The 20,985-nt window shown below is 41.2% G+C and overlaps 1 protein-coding gene across 1 annotated transcript in view; it reads left to right on the plus strand.

Moving 5' to 3' along the window:
- Positions 1-3,973: 3,973 nt before the first annotated feature.
- The window catches only part of rab26 (RAB26, member RAS oncogene family), a 100,258-nt gene continuing 83,246 nt past the window's right edge, over positions 3,974-20,985 (plus strand). The window contains exons 1-2 of the mRNA XM_084342845.1: positions 3,974-4,480; positions 7,738-7,848. Coding sequence (XP_084198971.1) covers positions 4,304-4,480; positions 7,738-7,848 — 288 coding nt within the window. The 5' untranslated portion in view covers positions 3,974-4,303. The remainder of the gene's footprint in view (positions 4,481-7,737; positions 7,849-20,985) is intronic.

Here is a 20,985-nt window from a genome sequence, read left to right on the forward strand (position 1 = left end):
TAGTGTCTATGCCCCCAGTTCATGCTATTAGGAGCAGCTAAAGAAGACACAACAACAACCTTAAAGCTAGCAACCTACATGCCGAAACTCGCAAATTACTCTAGCACTAGCCTATTTGCTAAAGGCATGAACATAATAAAGAAGCAGCTTTTATCTTTTATCAGCTTTTGTGGGGATAATCACAAGCGCTAATAATAAAGGAGCAGATAAATAAGGATTGGGGGAAAATAATCATAAAACAAAAAGGGGTCATGTCACAAGGTTTTTTCTTTGAATCTCACCTCCCCATGTGCAAAACATTGGCCTTATAGACCAGCCCAGTCTAAGGCAAAGAATAGACTATGAGAGGGTGTGAGTGTGATGGTTTGCCTCGCCTAGGCACAAAAAGTGCATGCACGTATGAGGGAGTACCAGCTGGGGTGCTAATGATGAGAGCATAAAATGAACGTAGTAGAAAGAGACAGAAAGTCCACAATGGGAGAAGGCTGAGCAGGGTTTGAGCACCATCAGAGGCGAGTAGTCAATAGTGGCTGCTGTAAGTAAGCAGCTTTTAAAGTGAAACCATGTTGTTTTCCCTAAACCTGACCAGGAAGTTTTGATGGCTTTATTTTGAAAGTGCAAGCAGTTTTTCTAACAGGATGTGGGTCGAAGAGACAGGCACTAGAAGGGGGCGTCCAGACACAGGGTGAATAGAGGCGCTGCACTAACGGACAGTAGGAGAACAACAATGTCTTTATGGCGTCAAACATTTTCTGGTAGGGACCCAAAATAAAAGCATGAACCTTAAAACGAGCACAATATGGGACATCTAATTCACTATTCCACTATAAGGGTTCATGTGTATATTAAACCTGTTTACTCATCTGACTATTTCTCAATGTCTTGTTTATTTATTCAACATCGAACTCTTGTGAACCATAAGTACGTGTGTTTGGGTGATACGAAGTGTCAAATTACTCAGAGGGTAAATAAACCGCTCAACAGCTCATCCAGTCAGTGAGGCTGTAGGTAGGAACTCTATTATACCATCAGTGCTGGATGAGTGTGTGTGTTCCTCCTGTTTTTTCGCAGCTCATTGGTTTTGACGATGCACCGCTCGCACAGCATGGACGTTTTTAATAGACTCCTCATCAAACGTATCTGCATCCTGTTTGTTGTGTTCCCCGCCCTCGGACCGCTAATAAATTTCCCGTAGGAATGGCTTTCGCAGCTTTTCTTGCAGTTTTATGTGACTTTGATGGTTAGCTTACAGCTTGCCCGCTGGATCACCCGGCAATCCGTCTTTTTTGTGCTCGGGTTGTGTAACAGACAGCAGGGACATGTGTCTGTCTCATCTTTTCAGCTCCAGTTTGGCATTTTCCCTGTTGTCCTCTGATATAATATTAAAGTGGGGGCGGCGGCAACGCTTAAAGACTGGTTATGATGACCAAAAGGGGTGTGGGTTGTCAGTTTGATTCCCTGCTGGGAGAGTTTGGGCAGTGGAAGTGAGTGAATCACCTCACAGGCATGTTGGCTGCTGGTTGTACCGGGCAGCTCTCAGGTGTGAAAGTTAACAAAAGTTGATTCTTGCAGGAGATGCTCAGCAAATCTTGTCTCGAAGAAGCAGGCTATTGTCGGGCAAATAAAGTACACTAGATACCTCGGCATGTGAATCACCAGCGCAGCGGACACATCATCCTTTGTTCATGGTTATGTAAAATGCTTTACGGAGTATGTATCGTCACAGTGGACACAGGAAAATGACTATATTGAGCTCAGATGAACATAAGGAGCGAGTCATGTGGCAATGTCACATAACATAGAACAATAGATATTGGCCTGAGCGCCGGCTGAGAAGAGACACTTTCCCTAAACACACGTTTGCATTTCAGGCATTAATAATCGCATTTGTTAAAATCATTTAAAGAAAAAAATAAAAACAAATATGAAGAATGACCAATGGGGATTTCTGTGAAAGTTAAAACGAAAAAGCATTTTAGGAAGTGACAACTTTTTCATTAATTCAACACCATGACATTCATACTACTGGTAGGTCTACACAGAACGAATAGTTTGAACCTGCATCTACTCAGATGGCTAAAAAGATTCATTTATCCGCAGTTCTTTCAGCTACCACATACACCAATCCGCCAAAACATAAAAACAACTGACAGGTGAAGCATATAATATTGATCATCTCAGTACAATGTTCTGCTGGGAAATTTTGGGTCCTGATACTCATGTTGATGTTCTTTGACACACACTACTGCCCTAAACACTGCTGCTGCACAGTTCACAGTTGACACTGCCCTCCCAGCAGGACAATGCTCCCTGACATACCTCAAAAACTGCTCAGGACTGGCCCCAGGGACGCGCCAAAGAGTTTAATCTGTCGACCTGGCCTCCAAACTCCCCACATCTCAATCTCATTGAGTATCCATGGGTGGACATTTCTGCAAAATCAGCGATAAGTTGGAACTTTTTCCATTGTGACAACACTGTACTAATGCTCTGGTTAGATTCAGGCAAGTTTAAAAAAACAGAATGTTCTCCTCAGAAAAAAGACCCTATATATTTTGACTGTAATAGTGACTTGGTCAGCAACCTCTAGTGGCTGTAACAATTATTACAGTAAAGGAGGAAGTCAGGCAGAGTGATATGAAGCACAGGACTTTCACCCAGTAGACCGCTGCTGTGTCCAGTGTGAAGCGAAAGTCAACGTTGAGTTAACTTACTGGCGTAGTGAACTGAAGTTACATACGTAATGTAAGTACGTTCATGACTGAAGTTGCAGAATATAACCTCATAATGTTTTCCTAAACCTAACCAAGTACTTTTTTGCCTAAACCCAACCAAACCTCAAGCGTACAACTGTCTCTGGTAGGTTGAGATGGTCATGTTGTTTTGGTAACAGTGATGTCGTTATGGGAGTCCCTGGCAATCGACCGATTCAGTCATTCAGGTTAGTTAGCTTATAAATATTGAATTTCCATCTCCAACAATGGTCTCCCTCCATGCTAGCAAGTGGCTATCATCCATATGAAATGAATCAATTTAATATACCTGTAGTTTGCAGTAAGATGTTTGATTTTCTTTAGTTTTATTTTCTACAGAAGCGGATGGACACCTTCTATTCACTTAAAAACAGACATGTGCGCCTCTATCTGAGTTTAACACTTGCCCACAGTCTTCTTGGAGTATAGCCATGCCTAACTGCACAATTTAGTTCACTATAGACCTACACTGATCACATGTTTGTGAGGATGTTTTCTCTAGGCTTCAGTCACATCACCTGTAGCCAGTAGACACTGAGGTTCAGCTTATAAGAACATTTTTTGCTTTTGGAGCAACTCTGTAGGCTGAATGCATTATCTAAATCCTGCACCCGCTGGCCACATTGAGATCAGTCCCACTTTTTACATCTTCCCTGCTGAATGGCTGCTGCTTTTGTGCACATCACCCAGAAGGAGTCCTCTAAATATCACCGGGCTGTAGAGGGAGGCAACCTTTAATTTGAAGTGTCTATGGAGAAAACGGTATTACAAGCTGTCACACAGACCCAAAGTCTGACTTGGTGCCAACACCAAGCTGCACCTTTAAAAGAAAAATACACCCTAAAATAGGATTTACATTTCATTACTACTACACTGCACAGCTCGGTTTTTACACTACAGACCAACAGCAGTGCTGTGATGAAAGACGGATCCTGGAGCTGCTGCTGATTCCAATGTGAAAGCCCTGAATCCAAAAACATCTGGTTTGGATTGAGCATTCAAACTGCTTTAAAGCCCTGTCTGTGCCAAATCATCTGTTTAGCCATCATCAAAAATGTATACCTAAATAATCTCTTAAGGAATGTTGTAATTTTAATCTAAGAGAGACTGCACCTGTTGTTACAGACTGATGTCTTCACATATGTGCATGATTTCTGTGTTTAGGGTGGATTTTCTCCACAAACGCACGGACACAACCATGCCTTCATGCGCTCCCAACATCACAATACGAGAGAGGGAGGAGAGAGAGAGCTGTTTACATTGTGAACCAGACCTCAGATTTACAGTCATCCAGCTGCTCCGCCGGGACAACAGCTGTCTCGCTTCACAGACAGTTTTCATCCATCAAACCGTTTCCAATTTACGCTTTACGCACAGTCATGATTTTGACGCGCAGGTGAACTTCTTTCGCCTCAACGCGCCTCGACCACAACTCCACAAGGAAAAGTATCGGAAGCCTGAAAGAAAAGCCATCTCGTCGGTGTCACACTCTCCCCCCCTCACTCAGTCTTTAATCCTAATTGCTCCCAGGTGAACAGGTCATCAGAACCATGTCCAGGAAGAAGGCAGTGAAAGGCAAGGGGGGCTCCAGGAGCCCCAAGGCGTCGCCGAGCAGCGGGAGGACGGGGAAAGGTCTGGCCGCCGCTGCCGCTCCGTCCTCCGGACTTGTCTATCCCAGCAGACCGTCCCTCAGCAACAGCGGAGAGTTTTATGACATCGCTTTCAAGGTGAGCTCAGAATTGAGAGACTGAGATTGTGCCAGCGTGTTTTTAAATCAAGTAATCAGTTAGTAAATGAGCACAGGTATGAGGTTTGGAGCGGCAAATTAAACAAACAACCTTTAAAATGTAACCTAAGCATAACCCCCTGGTGATGGTGTCCTGTATCTGCTTTCACGTTTCTTCGAAGTTGATATTCTACCTGTCCTGTGTGCAAGATTTGCTGAGAAACCAGCGTGTGAATGTGCGTCGAGCCGAATTCAAGGAAAGCAAGATGATGCGCGCTGGAAAGCACCTGTCTACAAATGTGTGTTGGGCTGGTTTTTGTGGGCACTTGGACATGTGAGACAGCGGGTGAATATTGAAACACATTTCAGCCAAGAAAAGAAAAAAATGTTGTAAAAAGTTCTGCATTTATTCTGAATGTTGAAATCATGACTAGTCACAGTTTAGACTCAGTAAGTCAGATTTCTAACTCAGTATCTGATAATATTGACTAAGGAAGCTAAAATTGGACTTAATATGTTTATAAAATAGGCAGCTGAGGTGGAGCAGATACCCAGTTCAAGGTTCCTGGGATTCAACATGACCGTGAGCCTGTAATGGGCTCCACACAGTGCACCTATAAGAAGGCTAAATCCCAGTGCCAAGTTCTTGTTAGCTTTTACAGAGGAGCAATAGAAAAGCATCCTGACTGGAACCATCACAAGCTGGCATGCTTCGTGCACGGCCCCAGGACAGGAAGCCTTTGTAGCAGGCGTTTAAACCCGGCCAGAACATCACTGCTACCCATTAACGGAACATTAGTGATCTCGCTGAAGTGAGAGCTCAAAGGATACTAAAAGACAACACCCACCCCAGCCACAGTCTGTTCACCCTGCGTCATCTGGACAAAAGATACAGAAGTATCCCCTGCCCCTGACTATGGAGCAGTTTTTTTCTTCTGTGAGGCTACTAAATTAATTCTCTGCAAGTAGGAACTGTAATGGTAATTTCATGATATAACCCATTTTAAATTTTATGTCAAAATTTCCTGTGCGGTAGCTGTAGCATATACAGGACTGTGGATACAGTATGTGGTGGATATTGTGCATCTCTGAGCAGGCTTGCAGAAAAAGGTTAAATTCAGCGTTTTATCCCGCAGAAGGCACAGTCCCGAAATACATAACAATGCAAACTGTTTTGCACGTATTTGTCCCCCGCTGTGTAATTTTATCATGTTTAATCTTAAAACTCATTTTGCACATATCCAATACAATAAGGTCCATCCTCTGCGTCTCTAACGTGGTCCCTGCAAGCGCAAAAGTTTAGGAACTCCACTATATTGGCCGGCAGAAACATTAAGTGGTGTGTACCACAGCTATAGCCCAGTGCAATAATGCGAAAGACAGGGTGAGGAGGGGTTTCTATTATGTATGAGGTCAATTACCAGCAGCGCAGGAGGAGGCTTTTTGTTTAGCACCAGTGGACATAATGATAAAATATCTGGCTACTAACACAAACATCCTCAAATGCATCAGCCCATTTGTGTAACCAAACCTGCGCCTTTTAAGAACAGATATAAAATGAATGATAAAGATGCTAATAAACTTTATTTATATAGCACCTTTCAAAGCCAAGTTACAAAGTGCTCTACAAAACTGAATAGCATGTAAAACAAGCTAAAAGCATTTAAAATCAAGGCCCGTAAGAGGGTAAAACACGCAGTAATGAAGCAGATAAAACCACTGAAAGGCAATTTTAGACAAATGGGTTTTCAAAAGTGATTTAAAAGATGACACTGAGTTTGCAGCCCTGATCTCCTCCGGCAGGTCATTCCAAAGTCTTGGAGCTCTGACTGCAAAAGCCCTATCATCTTTGTGAATGAATCTAGACCTTAGAACGAGGTGTAACGAGGATTAATGTAAACAGCAGCAACAAGATAGTGATGATAATATGTTTGTGTGAATGATGTAGACACAGAGTCCACCTCTCCTCGTCCTGCACTCTGTCGGCTGTTAACACGGCCCGCCCGCTGATTGCAACAGCTTTATACGGGATGGTGTGGTGGAGACAGGTCTCTGTAAAGATGTGGGCACACCAGTCTCTGATTTCTCATTGCTTGGCCAGCCTGAGTCCCATTTGTCCATATCATTTTCCTGCGACCAAACGTTAGCCAAGTGCAGCCTCAAATCCAATCAAGATTAGCGTGACCCTTATCCTGGGTCTCTTCCCTCCCCTCCCTGGGGTCGTCTGGCTGGTCAGGTTGGATGGTGAAAGGATGCTGCGATCATCTCAAAGTCGGCTGCTCTTAAACCGAAACCCACGCTTTCTTCTCCAGTGCTGATTAATTTATTGCTTTCATGGGTAATACTTGTTTCAGCAATAAAGCCAAAAAAATGTAGCGTAATTTGTACAAGATACTGGCCGCTGCATCTGCATGTGCCGCCGTTGTCATAGTGCCATACTAATAACTGATTAATTGTTTCAGTCAACAAGCACGACATGTCTAGATGTCAAGTTGTGCTTTTATTTTTCACCTTTTTTTTTTTTAGCTTAGTGCTGACTAATGATTAATTTAATAAAAAATTGGCAGACGAATTAAAGCTAATCATTAGAGGCAGCCCTGCTGGCTGTAACGCAAGTGTAAGAAAGGGTGAAATGGCGATGATAAAGGCTAATGATAGTCTGTACTGAGCATATGCAAATTTAAATTGTCATCATGTGGGTGGCAGCTGGTGCTAATTCCGCACCCTGATTAACAGCTGTTTCTCTGACCGGCCTGCCAAAATCACTGCTCTTTGACTTTGTATAGCACACGGAGTTGTAACAGTTTAGTGTCACAATTATCACCTCTGCACACAGCCAGTCAAATACAGTGAACGTTCATATGAGAGCTAAAAGCATTACATAAGGAAAGCAGTACAATTGAAATAGATAGACACACAAACATAAAATGGCGTGAAAGTGAGCAGTTTGTGTTATCTGATGGGAAAAAGGGAAACAAACACACTCTTGGTCCCACCTCTCTTTGTCCCATTGGTCTGTACAATCTGCTCTCTCCCACCGGAGTGAGTGTAACGCTCTGTTTCCTCTGTAGATGGCGGTTTGGTGAGTATATGTGTGTGTGTGTGTTTGTTGCATTGCCTATAGACTCCTGTGTATTTGTAGATAAGTTTTCAGCTGAGCTGTTTCCCTTCCCAAACTCAGCCACCTTTTCAAAACACAAACACACAAGGCCTTGACTCGTATCATCCAAGCCGGTCCACCTTCTGTCTGTGTCTCAGGTGATGCTGGTCGGGGATTCGGGTGTTGGGAAGACCTGCCTGCTGGTTCGCTTCAAAGATGGAGCTTTTCTAGCCGGCAGCTTCATCTCCACTGTTGGCATTGACTTCAGGGTAAGCACACACCCAGACACACTTGGAAAATGAAGAAAAGTAGAAAATGTAGGTATTCGGATGTTTTCATTGCTGCTGCTCTAGTCAACTTCATGTTTTTTATTGGCCCTAAGCTGCAGCTTATAGTGATTATTATGGTATATCTTTATAGTATTTTCTGAACTTGTACTAAGATCTCTTTTCTAGCTGGTCAGTAGTTATTGCTTCTACCAGCTAAAACGATGCTTGTCGCTGGCTGATATTATTATTAATAGCAAGCTAATAAGGCTAAGCTAATGTATGAATTTGGCGAAAATGCCGTCTTTTGCTGACTTTCCAGATGAGTAGTTTTAAAAACATGCATAAGGTGTCCTGAATGGAATCGATTGTTAACTCAATACGCCACAACCACAAATCTGAATAAGAGCTTGGAAGAGCTGCTAACGTTATCTTTTAAGATTAAAGCTGTCGGGAAGTTTTCTCTATGGGTGCATTCGTAAATCCAATCTGACACTAAGATGATAGTTGTTAAAAGTAGTAGGGCGTGTGCTTCCGTATGAATAAACGGACACGTGAACTGTCAAAAAATAGATGGAAGATATAAACTTTCCTATCTTTACCTACAAATGCACCCTGTTTTTCTGGTTAGTTTACACCGTCTGGTTCTGGTGAAATTGATATCTGTTTCCTGATTTCTTCCACGTAAAGGACACGTACAAATCAGAATGACGTGTACATTTTCCCTTTTTCGTTCAACCTGGAGCAGCATAATTGTAGCTACACTCGCATAGCATCTGGTTCTGGGTTCCTCGCAGTAGGGAAATGCTACAGGGAATGTGCTATCATGAACATTAGCTAGTAAAACAGTTCTTTGCCTCAGAGGTAATGCTTTTCACCTTCATTTTCGTCTTTTGTTCTTTGATTTTGGAGAAGCGAAATGAAAAAAGACATGACCCTCCAAACTCTTCAATGCAGAGTATGGCTTGGAGAGAGAGGCCGACAGGGCGGCTGGAAGATGTGAAGATAAGATGCGAGTAGTTTCCCCTAAAAACCATCATGCAGCTGTGACAGCCAAGCTTTAAAAAGTTGATGTGTTGCCTCTCTTTGCGTGTCTCAGTGCTAAATGATGATACGACTTGCGAGGTGTTTAAACCCTGTTCAACCCCAGATGTCCCCTATGAGACACAACACATTTGAGCTGAATTAAGCTAAATTTAAAAGGTAATTTAAAGTGAGGATATTTATCAGTTGGCTAATACCTCCTAATTTTCTTTTACTGCAATGGCTAACCCATTTTCTGCCTATTGTGCCCTGGGGGAGATTTCAGACGAGAGCTACAGTGTCAGTGAAAAAACAGCCACATTTTAAGTGTCACAGCAGCTGACTAGAAGCAGTGACCCTTTCAGTCATTCGCTGTCTTGTCGCTCCCCGAAGCAAGATCCCTTTAACTGCAGAATCTGACACAGCTGTTTGGATAAACCTCCCCTGAGGAGGCATTCTCCACCCGGGTTTTCACAGATGCTGTCGTTGACGTACAGTAGAACAAGTGTAACGGTAGAAAAAGGTGAAACTTGAGTACATTAAAACCAATAGAAGGAGAGAGTGTGAAAGTTGAAAACACACTCGGGATGTGTGTTAATTGATATCCCGAGCACAAAGAGGAAGCACCGCGGCATGGTATGTTAACAGGAACACACTGCACATCAAGCGTGCAATGTTAATCGATGTTTGCTCTGGAATCTGAAGGTAGGTTGTTATTTTACCTGAATCCCCCCCCTGAGAGTTCAGACTCGTAAGCGTCGTATAAGAAGAAGTTAAAGTACACTAAACATGATGTACCAAGCCAGGGAGCAGCTTCGAAACACATGCTGCTGCCCTGCAGCAGCGACAGGCAAACAGGACAGTGTCTGAGCATACAGCAGCACAACAGTAATTCAGACTGAAGAAAACAGTCTTTTCAAAAGAAGTACCACAGGCAATGGAGGTAAAAATAGAAAACCAGTCTTTTATCTGCATTCGCGGGAGAAAGTCTTTGCAGCGGGGAGAATTGGTCATTATCACTTCCATAAACAGACAGAATAGAGAACATGCACATCCCAAAAAGTTTCACAGCATCTGGATCAAAAGACTTTATTGTTCGCGTGACACAGCTGAGTGAAAAATCTCTGAAATGTCACTTCATTAAATTTATTTGAAGCTATCGGTGCAATGTCTTTAGTGTGTTTCTGCCCTCATTATCACTCCTACACTGTAACTGTCTTCCCTCGTAGTAAAGGTTGACAGTCTGAGCGCATTAGCATGATGAATAATTTATTGAATCACTGTAATCACACAATTTCTTTGTCTTTTTCTCTAAAAGTAATTATCATTCACATTTGCGGACTGGCCCGTTGTACACCCACATCGGCACGCACATTTGCTCTTCCCTCTTTGATTTAATGCCTCGTCTCTAACCATATCAATCTCAACAGCCCTTACCCTAACCTTAAAGGCTAAGTTAACCAAAAAATGAAAATTCAGTCATAATCTACTCACCCTCATGCCGATGGAAAGCAGGTTGAGTCTTAGCATTCCAAAAAAGATTTCTAAGCCTTCACAGCAAAACAGTGTTGCAGCATTCTCCTAAACAACTGAAGTAGATGGGGACTTGTTTAAAAGAAACATAAATTGGCTCCATGCAGTTTGTTTGGCATATACCAAGTCTCCAGCAGCACAGAGATCCTAAATTGACTTGCAAAAACTGTATATACACCCCAAGATCTTCACTATAGCTGCTAAGCTTATTAGCATTAGCGCGCACCCAGTCTAAAATGGGTGTCAGGAGTGCAAATCAAATCTTCTCATATCATTTTGGGATCTCGGGGCTTCAGGAGACTTTGATTACACCAGGCAAGTTTTCCATCCAAATGGGGGCAAGTAGATAATGAGTACATTTTTATTTTTGGGTGAACTCATCCTTTAATATATGTTTACCTGTAAAAATTAGTTTGACATCTTGGGAAACGCACATCTTGGTTATTCACTTTCTTGCTGATAGTCAAATGAAAAGTGATGCCACTATCTTGTGTGTACGCTAAACATGAAACTAGAACTAGGGCTCGCTTAGCTTAGCATAAAAAGCTAGCCTGGCTCTGACCAAAATATGTAACAAAGGTTAAATAATCTACCTAGCAGCACATTTGGAGCTCACTCTTGTTATATATTGCTTTTTTTAAAATCTGTACAAAAGCTGAGGTGTAAAAATGTCGTCTCTTCTAGTAGTTTATCCAGGAAGTCACTAAACGAAGCAGCACAGGGACAAGGAGATAAGATCTTCATTAAAGACCTTTAGAGGTGCTGGTAGACAGATTTGTTACCTTTGGTCAGAGCTGTTCCTCTGTTTCAGTCTTTCTGAGAAGCTAAGATAACTATCTTCAAGTCATAGCTTCCAATGCCAGCATGTATGAGATTGGTATCAGTCTTCAATCATCTAAGTTTTGGCAAGAATGCAAAAAAGTATATTTTCCCCAAGAAGCAGAATGATTCCTTTAATCCTAAAACCTTTAAACTACCCTTGTTTTACTTCCTTTTTCGGAAAAAATGAGGACGAGCTCTCCTCAGCTTCACTTCTAAAATCAAATAGGTTTTTCAAAAAGATATATGTACAGTAGTGTATACAAACACGCACACACTGTGCTCCCTCACTCTTGCTTCTCTTTGATTTCCTGCTTTGTATGTATATTTTTGATGTCTAGAGATCTGTTTGTTCAAAGAGTTTTATTTTTAGCTTAACTTTATCTATTGAGACTGAAAAAATACACTTTTTGCTGTCTTTTGAAATTAGTGTGCTTTGTCAGCGTACTTAACATACAGTACACTGAGGACTATGGGTTTAGATGTGAAAATAATCTGCATGCTTAACACTTGAGTGTGCACTTTGCTTCGTGGTAATGATTTTGGAGAATGGTATTATTCCAAAAATGAGCAAATTGGAGCCAGTGCTCCCTGCTAAAGGCTTGTGTAGTGGTTGTTACATGATGATGCTATTTTTAAATAGCGAAAGCCTCTTCTCCACACTTCGTACACTTTGGTAAGTTACCTACCTTGAGCAAGCCCATGTGTTACTGAAACGTGACAAGATGCGTGCACCTAAAAATCCCCAGACAGTGTGTGGCTGCTCTTCTCTGTACAGTAAACCTGGCTACATCAGTTTTGTTGAGTTAATTTGAGAAACCTTGAATACAAAGATGGGCCCAAGTCATTGTTTTGCAAGTCACAAGTTACAGGTCTTTCTTTCCAATGTTCAAGTCAAGTCCTCAGTCCTAAACTTAAACATTTTACAATCCTAATCAAGTCATAATGTGCTATTCACCAAATGTAATGCTGTTTTAACGACAGATTCTCTTGTTACTTTTCTTTGCTGAACTTTTACTTGTAGAAGTTATTGCATCTTCTTCTACAGTTTTTTACCCTCATGTTTTGTAAACTTTGCTTAGTTTTTAATTACTTTTGTTGACCACTGCAAAGTGTTTGCATACAAACAGAATTATCTTTGGCATCCTTCTTTCCAACTGGAGCTCGAACGTTTGTTCGGCATGGTTCTCTCCTGCAACATGATTGGATGCTGTTGGATTGGATCCAACAATTGGATCCAGGGAATTAAATGTTGATTTGCTGGGAATGAATAGCGTTAACATTAGATGATTCAGGAAATAAAGGGAAGTGATTGGTTCAGTGCACACTTTTTAAATAAGATACACTTTAATCGTTGGGCTTTGAGGAAGTATTTTCAAGTCAAAAGGCTCAGTGGTGTTAAAGCTCAAGTACAAGCACAAGGCTTTTTTGATTTTGCAGTCAAAGTCCTGTGATTTGAGTCCACACATCTGCTTCAATGTATGTGCCATTAACAAATTACCTTTACTTTACTAGTGTTATCCAGAGTACAGGAGGGTTATCAGATTGTGTTAAAAGGTTAGCAGTGAGCACTAGAGCTTGTTGTCTACAAGGACACACGGATGATCATAGTGTCTGTGTTCTCATAACTTTTAATTTAAATTAAATTTGATTGATTTAATTTTAATAATTACTATCAATAATAATTATTTCTAATAACCACACCTGCCCTACCATCAATTCCCAACAACAGTATACAGATAGATAAAAAGATAAAATAAAATGCTGAGGTATCGGGGAGTAAAGGTAAGTGGGACATAAGGTGCAGGAGGATAAGGTGCAGTTTTATTGACAGTTATAATAATTTAAAGCACAAAGATTATTTGTGTGTTGTGGAGTGTGTGTTATAAAGTCTGATGGCACCAGTTCCTGTGCCGGAAAAAGACTGCGAGTCTTTCACCATCATATTCACAAGAGCCTCATCTAGCTCTCGCTTCCGGTCCACTAAGACAAATAAGTAAAGATATAAAGAAATAAAAAGAAAATGAATAAAAGAAAAACAAGGATCTATGTGAAATTGCATTTAAATGAAGCAGGCCTATGCGTCATGGAATACAGTCATATCATATTGTGTTAGTGTGTCTAGTTAATAATAATAATAATAATAATAATAATAATATAATACATATAGCCTACCTTGATTTGTGTTCCTCTGTTTAACAGCAGCTCCATGTTTGGAGGGGAGTGCCTAATCATGGAGGAAGTATTCCCATGATACTTCAGTTCAGTTGAACACACCAAGCACCAGACCTGTAGAGAAAAGAGTGTATAAAGCTATAGCCTAATGGCTACACTAATCATATACATCATTATACTGTAATGCTACTTAATATAGACTTGAGATAGACCATAGCTATAGTACTGTACTGACAGTTACTGCTGTATATGTAACTTTTTTTTTTAAATCTACTACTGCGATAAGGCCACATTTCAATTACATTTCCTTTACACAAGAACGTTTTCATCTGACCGTCTTTAACAATTGCGGAAACGTGAACAGCCAGGAAAACAACCAGGTGCACAGCCAAGCTAGCACCAGCCAGGGCCAAACCAGCCAGGAGAACCTCTTACAAGAAAATAGTGACTTGTACCAAGAAGGTGATACACAGAGCACAGGTTTGGAAATCAAGGATTCATCTTACTTAACGAGAATGACATCGACAGAGCAGATAGAAGTGCTAACGGAATCTTTAGGCGTTCCGGAGGAGCAAAGGACAGAGTAAATGAGAGGAGATGATTGGACAACTGAGATCATTATGGAGAAGATTGTGCTGCATAGGGAAATGAACTTTGTGCTTCTGCTGGCCTGACGCATGTAGGTCTGAGTGGGTCTCCTGAGTGGAGTGACCATGGTCGCTGGGTTTTTGTACAGGTATTCACCGGGTCTGTCTGGTGAATCTGGAGAATTGAGCAGTTGGACAGCTGGACCCCTGAGCTGTCCATGGAGGGGGTATCTCTCTTTGAGCCACGATGTTCTCTGAAGAGTTAATGAGAAAACGTGTGCTAACAACCCCAATGCTAAATCCTTGTGTAGTGTCGCAGGGTGCAACCCTTAGCGCTGATTTTTTTTTAAATGTACAAGCCATTAACTACTTTTCTTTCTGAAATCCCTCCACTTTGAATAATTCTAGTTATTTGATCAGTCAGTGTATGCTACAATGTTAGAAATAACTATTGAAGCCAGTTATCTACTGGCTACACATGGATGATTTTGGTCTCATCCAGAGGGCAAATATCTCAAAAGCTCAGTGAATGTCTTTAATTCACACTGCTCGGTGATATTTGAAGAGATGTAATTAAGTTTTCGCAGCAGATTTTTGGCTTGCAGCTGACAGAAGGCAGAGGTCGTCACGACACTGTGCTTAATTGAATGGGAGTCTTTTTATCTAAGTGGAAATATTAATATAAAGTCACTGATACGTCACATCAGGAGATTTGTGCCACTTTGTTGCTTAAAGCTGTTGGGCAGAAAACAGTTAATGAATTAGGATGTAAGTGTAACCTTTGTTCTCTAAAGTTTAAGCTGTATGTAAGAATATGTAAGAATTGTATTTCAAAACATCGAGAAAAAAAAGAAGCTAGCATGCTAACCAGCTAGCCTCAGCCGGCCTGTGTGATCCCATCCCAGGGTTCAAAAGCTCCGGTGCTAGCGATGTAAACAACACCAGCACTCCCCCGGTGCTCAAGCTCCTAATCTGTACCGCTAGCTTCACGGCTAACCGAGCCAACGGCAGCAAGAGTTGGCAGCAGTTAGTGGCTACTCTGGTGATATGCTACTTTCAGACAATTCTTACATGTGACCCCCTTCAGGTTGTTCTACTTTATGTTGCTACGTTACTTAATCTTAGATACAAAAAATAAGGGCATTAAAAACTGTTTGTGGGCAGTGTGAAAGGCTAAAGCTGCAAAGTTCTGACAAGATAAAACTTATCAGTGGGGAAAAAAACAAGCTTGTTATCCGTTCACACATTGGCCAAATTACCCAATCGCTCAGCTTTGTAGGAAATAAATGCACTTTCATCCTGATGTGATATTTCTCGCAGTGGGGTCAGACTTAAGTGCTGCAGCCTTTGTGTCCGTCTATTTTTTAAATGGCAGCAATGGGCAGATACTGGGACAGGAATGCTGAAAAAGATGTGCTGTAAAATGCAGCTCTTTAAGTTGATATAATTCACCTGTCGGCTCAGTGCAAAGTGTAAAAAAACCTGCATCTTTCGCAACGTCAGGAATGTGCAGCAGCGTGACCTTTTACTCTTGAGATAATGAGGAGTAGGAGTCAGCACCTGTCGGGGGTGGGTGGGAGTTTTTTGGGGGTAAAGCGTAACCTTAACTTCAGCCTGATTTTTTACAGTCTATTTATATTTCTACTGACGAGATGAAATGCTGCATCCGAAATCAAACTTCAAACACTGCTCTCGCACTCTCCTTTCTTCTGTCTGTTCCTGGGAGAAGTTTGTCAGCGGTGACGATGAGATTTCTGTTCCTACGTTGGTAGAATAGCAGGGTGTATTTCTGCTTGTCATTATGATGGTCCTTGATGTATGTGTGTGTGCTACCTCTCATTTCCATAGTATGGCTTTTACTCTCTCTCTTGCTCTCTCTCTCACCACCTATGCACTCTGCTTGAAATGACAAGGCACAGCACCGGACTGGTTGATCATTAAACAAACGGCTCCCGCTGACGCACATGGTTGTGTGTGTATGTGTGTGTGTGTTTATGGATGTGTGGCCTGGAAGGAGCAACAGTCTGCCAGAGCATGACAGGAGGATAATGCTGACCACCCTCACTGCCCTTTACAGCTAATTGCCATGTGACACGGTTTGCGTATGGGATTTATTTTTTCCTTTACTGCTGTGTGTGTGTGACCATGAGCACCTAACTCTGTTAGCAAGAACATCTGGGGGAAACAGCTGGCTTGAGTAACATAACCTACATTTGCACACAGAATGTTTTAAACATTTTAATAAGCCAGATCGTGAATGCAGCTGGTGAAGTTCAGTGTTTTTTTTTATCGAAGATTTTCTTGTTTTTGGTTCCTGCAACAACATGGTCAGGACAAAAATTGTAAGTCCGGCACATTGGCATTAGTGGTATCTGAACAAGAGCCTGACCGGTACTAGGGGTAAAAATGTCTACATCGATACATCAGCCAATAAACAACCACCTATTGTCTAAAATGTCATAAGTGTGCTGAAGCATTGAACTAAACTGGGGATTAATAATTATAAATAATCCCAAAGATCTTTCTGCATTGTAATCTCATATCAGACAACATATACTCTGAGACCATCTGTCAGGCTCTAATGTGAACTTGAATTAAAGGTTCCTTTAAACAACAGTAGATTTGCATGAAATAAACATTTATACATTGCAAAAAATCATGTCATTAGCTGAATACTTTTTTTGACAATTTTCCTTTACACTGGGTTGGATATGGGGTAAAAATAGCTGGATTGATTTATGGCACAAAACAGGAAGCAGTCTTTTTCAAAACCTGTGTTGATGTCACAGGAGAAATTTCTTACAATGTATTTATTGTCACCATCGTAATGACTAACAGAATCATGAACTAACTTTGCAACAAGAAAGCAACATATGCCCTGGGTTTACATCTGCTCATCAAACTACACACATGGCAGCTGATCTAGAAATGTCACATTCCATCTAACCTACTCACCAAAAGTGTTTAATGAGAAATTTGAGAGGGGAAGTAAGACTTTATTTTATGTTTTACCTTTGTGAGCCACAGTGAGTTCAGTTCCAGAGAAAAATCCTTCCTCATTGTTTTGCTGCACAAACCTTGAAGAAGCTGCTGTTCTTCCAGAGCAAACAGAGCTGCTTTCTGAGTGTGTGGTGAAGGCAGATGGTGGAAGGAGTGAAGGGATAATAAAGAGATCAGTTTCCACATGTTTATCCTCTTTGTCAAAGACAAAGGAGGAAAACTTTTTGTGACAGGCTGCTCTGGGGATGATCAGAAACTGTCACACTTCTTCTGAACTTAATCTCACTAAAATTGATTGCTAAAAATATTGAGACAAGAAAGAGGTCCCAATTACTTTTGGTTTACAACACTCAGTTCAGTTCAGTCGTTTATCTACATGAAATTTGAGAGGCATTAAATTCAGTTGCCTGTTGTCATCATCCAAACTGGAACAGCACCATAGCTCCTTGATGAGTCTGGCTGCAGGCCACGGTGGATTCTCAGTGAATGGTTTCAAGACTTAAATGTCACAGTGAATATCAAGCTCATGAGATTTACGCCTGATTTGCGAGACTGGGAAGCAACAGTGTTCAAGGGAAATGCTTTTAGAGCTGGCAACATGACTGGTGTGAGATAAAAGCCACTTAATCTGGCCATGGTCTCAGTAATTAAATCAGTTAATTAGGTTTGGGTTTTTTTCAATTATATTTTTAGCACATGCATTCTGCTTAAATGAATGTCTTCTCTTGTCCCAAAGAGAAATTTATGAAAAGTGAAGGCTAGTCCATGCATGAAATTGACAAGTAACTATAGATCTCGTACAAAGATGTTTACCACTCCCGTCAAAGAGCAGCGCAAACTGGCTGTAACTAGAATATAAGTGGGAGGCCCCAGTGCACAACTGAGCAAAAGGACAAGTACATCAGAGTCTCTAGCTTGAGAAACAGATGCCTCACAGATCCTAAACTGGCAGCTTCAGGAAAAGATTAAGATGGGCTAAAGAACACAGACATTGGACAGAAGAAGACTGGAAAATGAGTGTTATGGACAGATGAATCTAAGTCTGAGGAACACTCATTGTGAGAAGCAGAACAAATTAAAAGATACTGGAGCAGTGCTCGATGCCCTCTGTCCAGCATGGTGGAGGAAATGGATGGTCTGGGTGGACATTGTTGTAAAAGGCTGTCACTCCATTTTGCACCATACCCTGAGGTCGGCGCTTGATTGGAGCCAACTTCTTCCCACAACAGGACAATGACCCAGAGCAGAGCTACAAACAATGCAAAACCTATTGAAGGAAGAAGCAGTCAGCTTGTATTCTGTCTATAATGGAGTGGTCAGTCACTAGATCTCAACCCTAGTGAGCTGTTGTGGGAACAGCTTGAATGTATGGTGCACAGGAAGTGCCCATCAAGCCACTCCGACCTGTGGAGGAGCTTCAGGAAGCAACATTACTTCAGATTTCCTTGACAAATTGACAGCTAGATTGCCAAAAGTCTGCAAGGCTGCAATTGCTGCAAATGAAGGATTCTTTGACGAAAGCGAAGTTTGAAAGACAAAATAATAAAAAAAATGTGGTGAACCCAAACCTCTGAGCGGTGCTGTACAGTTCTATGCCTGTTAGGATGCACAGGCTTAATCTCCTGATCGACAGACAGTAATCAGTCAGCAGAGGACTGATGGTGATTGCGGTCCCTCAGCGACACTTCAGGCTCCCAGACGTCGTCCATCGATCCTGGAACGCCTTTTTTCTTGCTGTGAATCTTAATTCCACTGGCACAGGCAGTAGCTACCCAAGGATTTCTTTATAAATTTAGTTATGCTTGACCGTCCACTTTGTAATTTACCACTGACCGCACTGTACAACATTGGTTGCCATAGTAATGATGCACAGGTATACCAAGGGCAATTTTCTGTCCACAACATGAAAAGGCTGAAAGGTAGTCTGCATTATGCATGCACAGACATCCACACACAAACACGCACATTAACAGACTCAGGATCGCTCTCTTATTCAAACACACACGGACATTATCTCATGCACTCATCAGGACTCAGAGGAAATGCTCCTCTGTCATCAGCTCCATATTGTTGAGCTGGTTTATTTGTTAGTGGAGGATGAATCATTGACATCTTCAGGGCCTCACTGTACATCCATGTTTTATGTAAGTGTATGTTTGGCGTTCCGTACAGTTGTGTATGACCCGATTAAACCTGAATGTACTCACACGGCGATCTTGACATACGCAAACTTATGAGTTTGTCAGTTTATGCAACACTGTGCAGTCTGTCATCAGTGCATTTCTGTGGCTTAGACGGCACAAGGGTGTGGAAAATGGGCAGTCTGAGATGAAGATGAGGAAGAGCACAATATCTAAGTGATTAAAGTGATAACACATTAAACTAGTCAGAAATACAGACTAGACATTATTAATGTGTTAAATGACTATTTCAGCTGTCAATGGCTGATTTTGCTTGAATATCTGCATAGGTGTACAGAGGACTGTTTGCAGTGTGTAAGCTAATCCAAGTGTGTCGTGATAAAAGGCTAACATGATCATTAGAAAACACTTGTGCATCAATCATCAATCATTTCAGCACAGATTAAAGAAGCAAAGAAATGGACCTTTCATTGGCTTGTTGAGTGTCTTTGACGAAAACAAAGTTTGAAGGACAAAATTATTATTTCAATAAAAATCATTATTTCTAACCTTGTCAATGACTTTTTTGATCTGTTCATTTGGAGACTCATTTGATGAGTAAGTGTGGGTTTTCCTTGAAAATTTAATTTTTTTGAGTGGTAGTGTAGTATTAAACAAGATATTATAAAGGTCAATATATTAGTCATTTTACAACACCTGAGTGTAGAATTAATTTTAGTTTAATGGTGCACTTAATGCTGTACTTTCGGGGAAGAAATTTGAATCAGAACGTAACTCGTCATTATCTCATTATTGTTTGGTTTTCATATAATAAGAATCAGACCAAATAATTACCCTGATGCACAACATGTTTTGTCACACAAATCCATCTGGGAAGTCGCAATTACAAACTGTTAAAAGGGCAGACGCTTTAAAGAAAAGAAGGGGGGAAAAAAGGCAGATGATTGGATGAACCATGTGTCCATCACAGGCTAACTTCAACTAATCAGATCAACAGCGTGCAAACCACCAGTGGAGACAGTTAGTAAATCAAACTGTTACCAAAGTCAGTTGAAAGAAAACATGTTTTTGATCAAGAAAAGACTTCAGTGTCGATCTTTGCCCTTCTTTCAATGAAATATACTCTCCTGTTCTGATATAACTGATGCTATAGCAGCATCTATGCTAACTTCTTTAGAAGCAGCCATTGTTGTTTTCAAATGAACAGTCGCTTCTCTCACAAGGTGTCACAGCTAAACGCCTGTTGCTGCCAGTAGTACCTCAAAAGACGATGATTTGCCTGAACTATTATCCTCCCAGGGTCTGTTTTCTGTAACTTTACAATAGCGGTATACTATTACTCAGTAATCTTCAAATATCATGTGAAAGTGGTGTTAAATTAATTGCTTATAGCTATGGTTGTATTGAATCACATCTGATAATGTACTGATATGTGACTGAACCCTAGATTAGATATAGTTCTGCACTGCTTGAGCTAACATTAGCTTCAGACATGACATTAGCGGCTTCATAGGGTCCTAGCTTTTTTATTTATTAGATTAGTATTTTCTTTCAGTTTAATCTTGCTCTTTGCCAGAACTTCACAACCAAACTTAACTTGAAAACCATTAAGCAAACAAATAAGTCCAGAATGGATCATCAGCATCGTTATCATCTGTGTCAAAAAGCTTCCCGGCGGTCTGCAGCACACCGCTGCTCTCCTCCTGCGGTGTGGGCTGAAAATAAGCCATATGCAGATGCACTTCAGTATTCATGAATAAGCAAAATGATGAAACGCGCTCATGCTAATAAGCTGCCATGGGACAACAACACCAGGAACAGTACGAAGTCAAAGCCACATTTTCTCTACTCTTACATAAGTG

This window comes from Pagrus pagrus (assembly GCF_965226575.1).
Source record: "Pagrus pagrus genome assembly, chromosome: 21".
In the NCBI taxonomy this organism is placed as follows: domain Eukaryota; kingdom Metazoa; phylum Chordata; class Actinopteri; order Spariformes; family Sparidae; genus Pagrus; species Pagrus pagrus.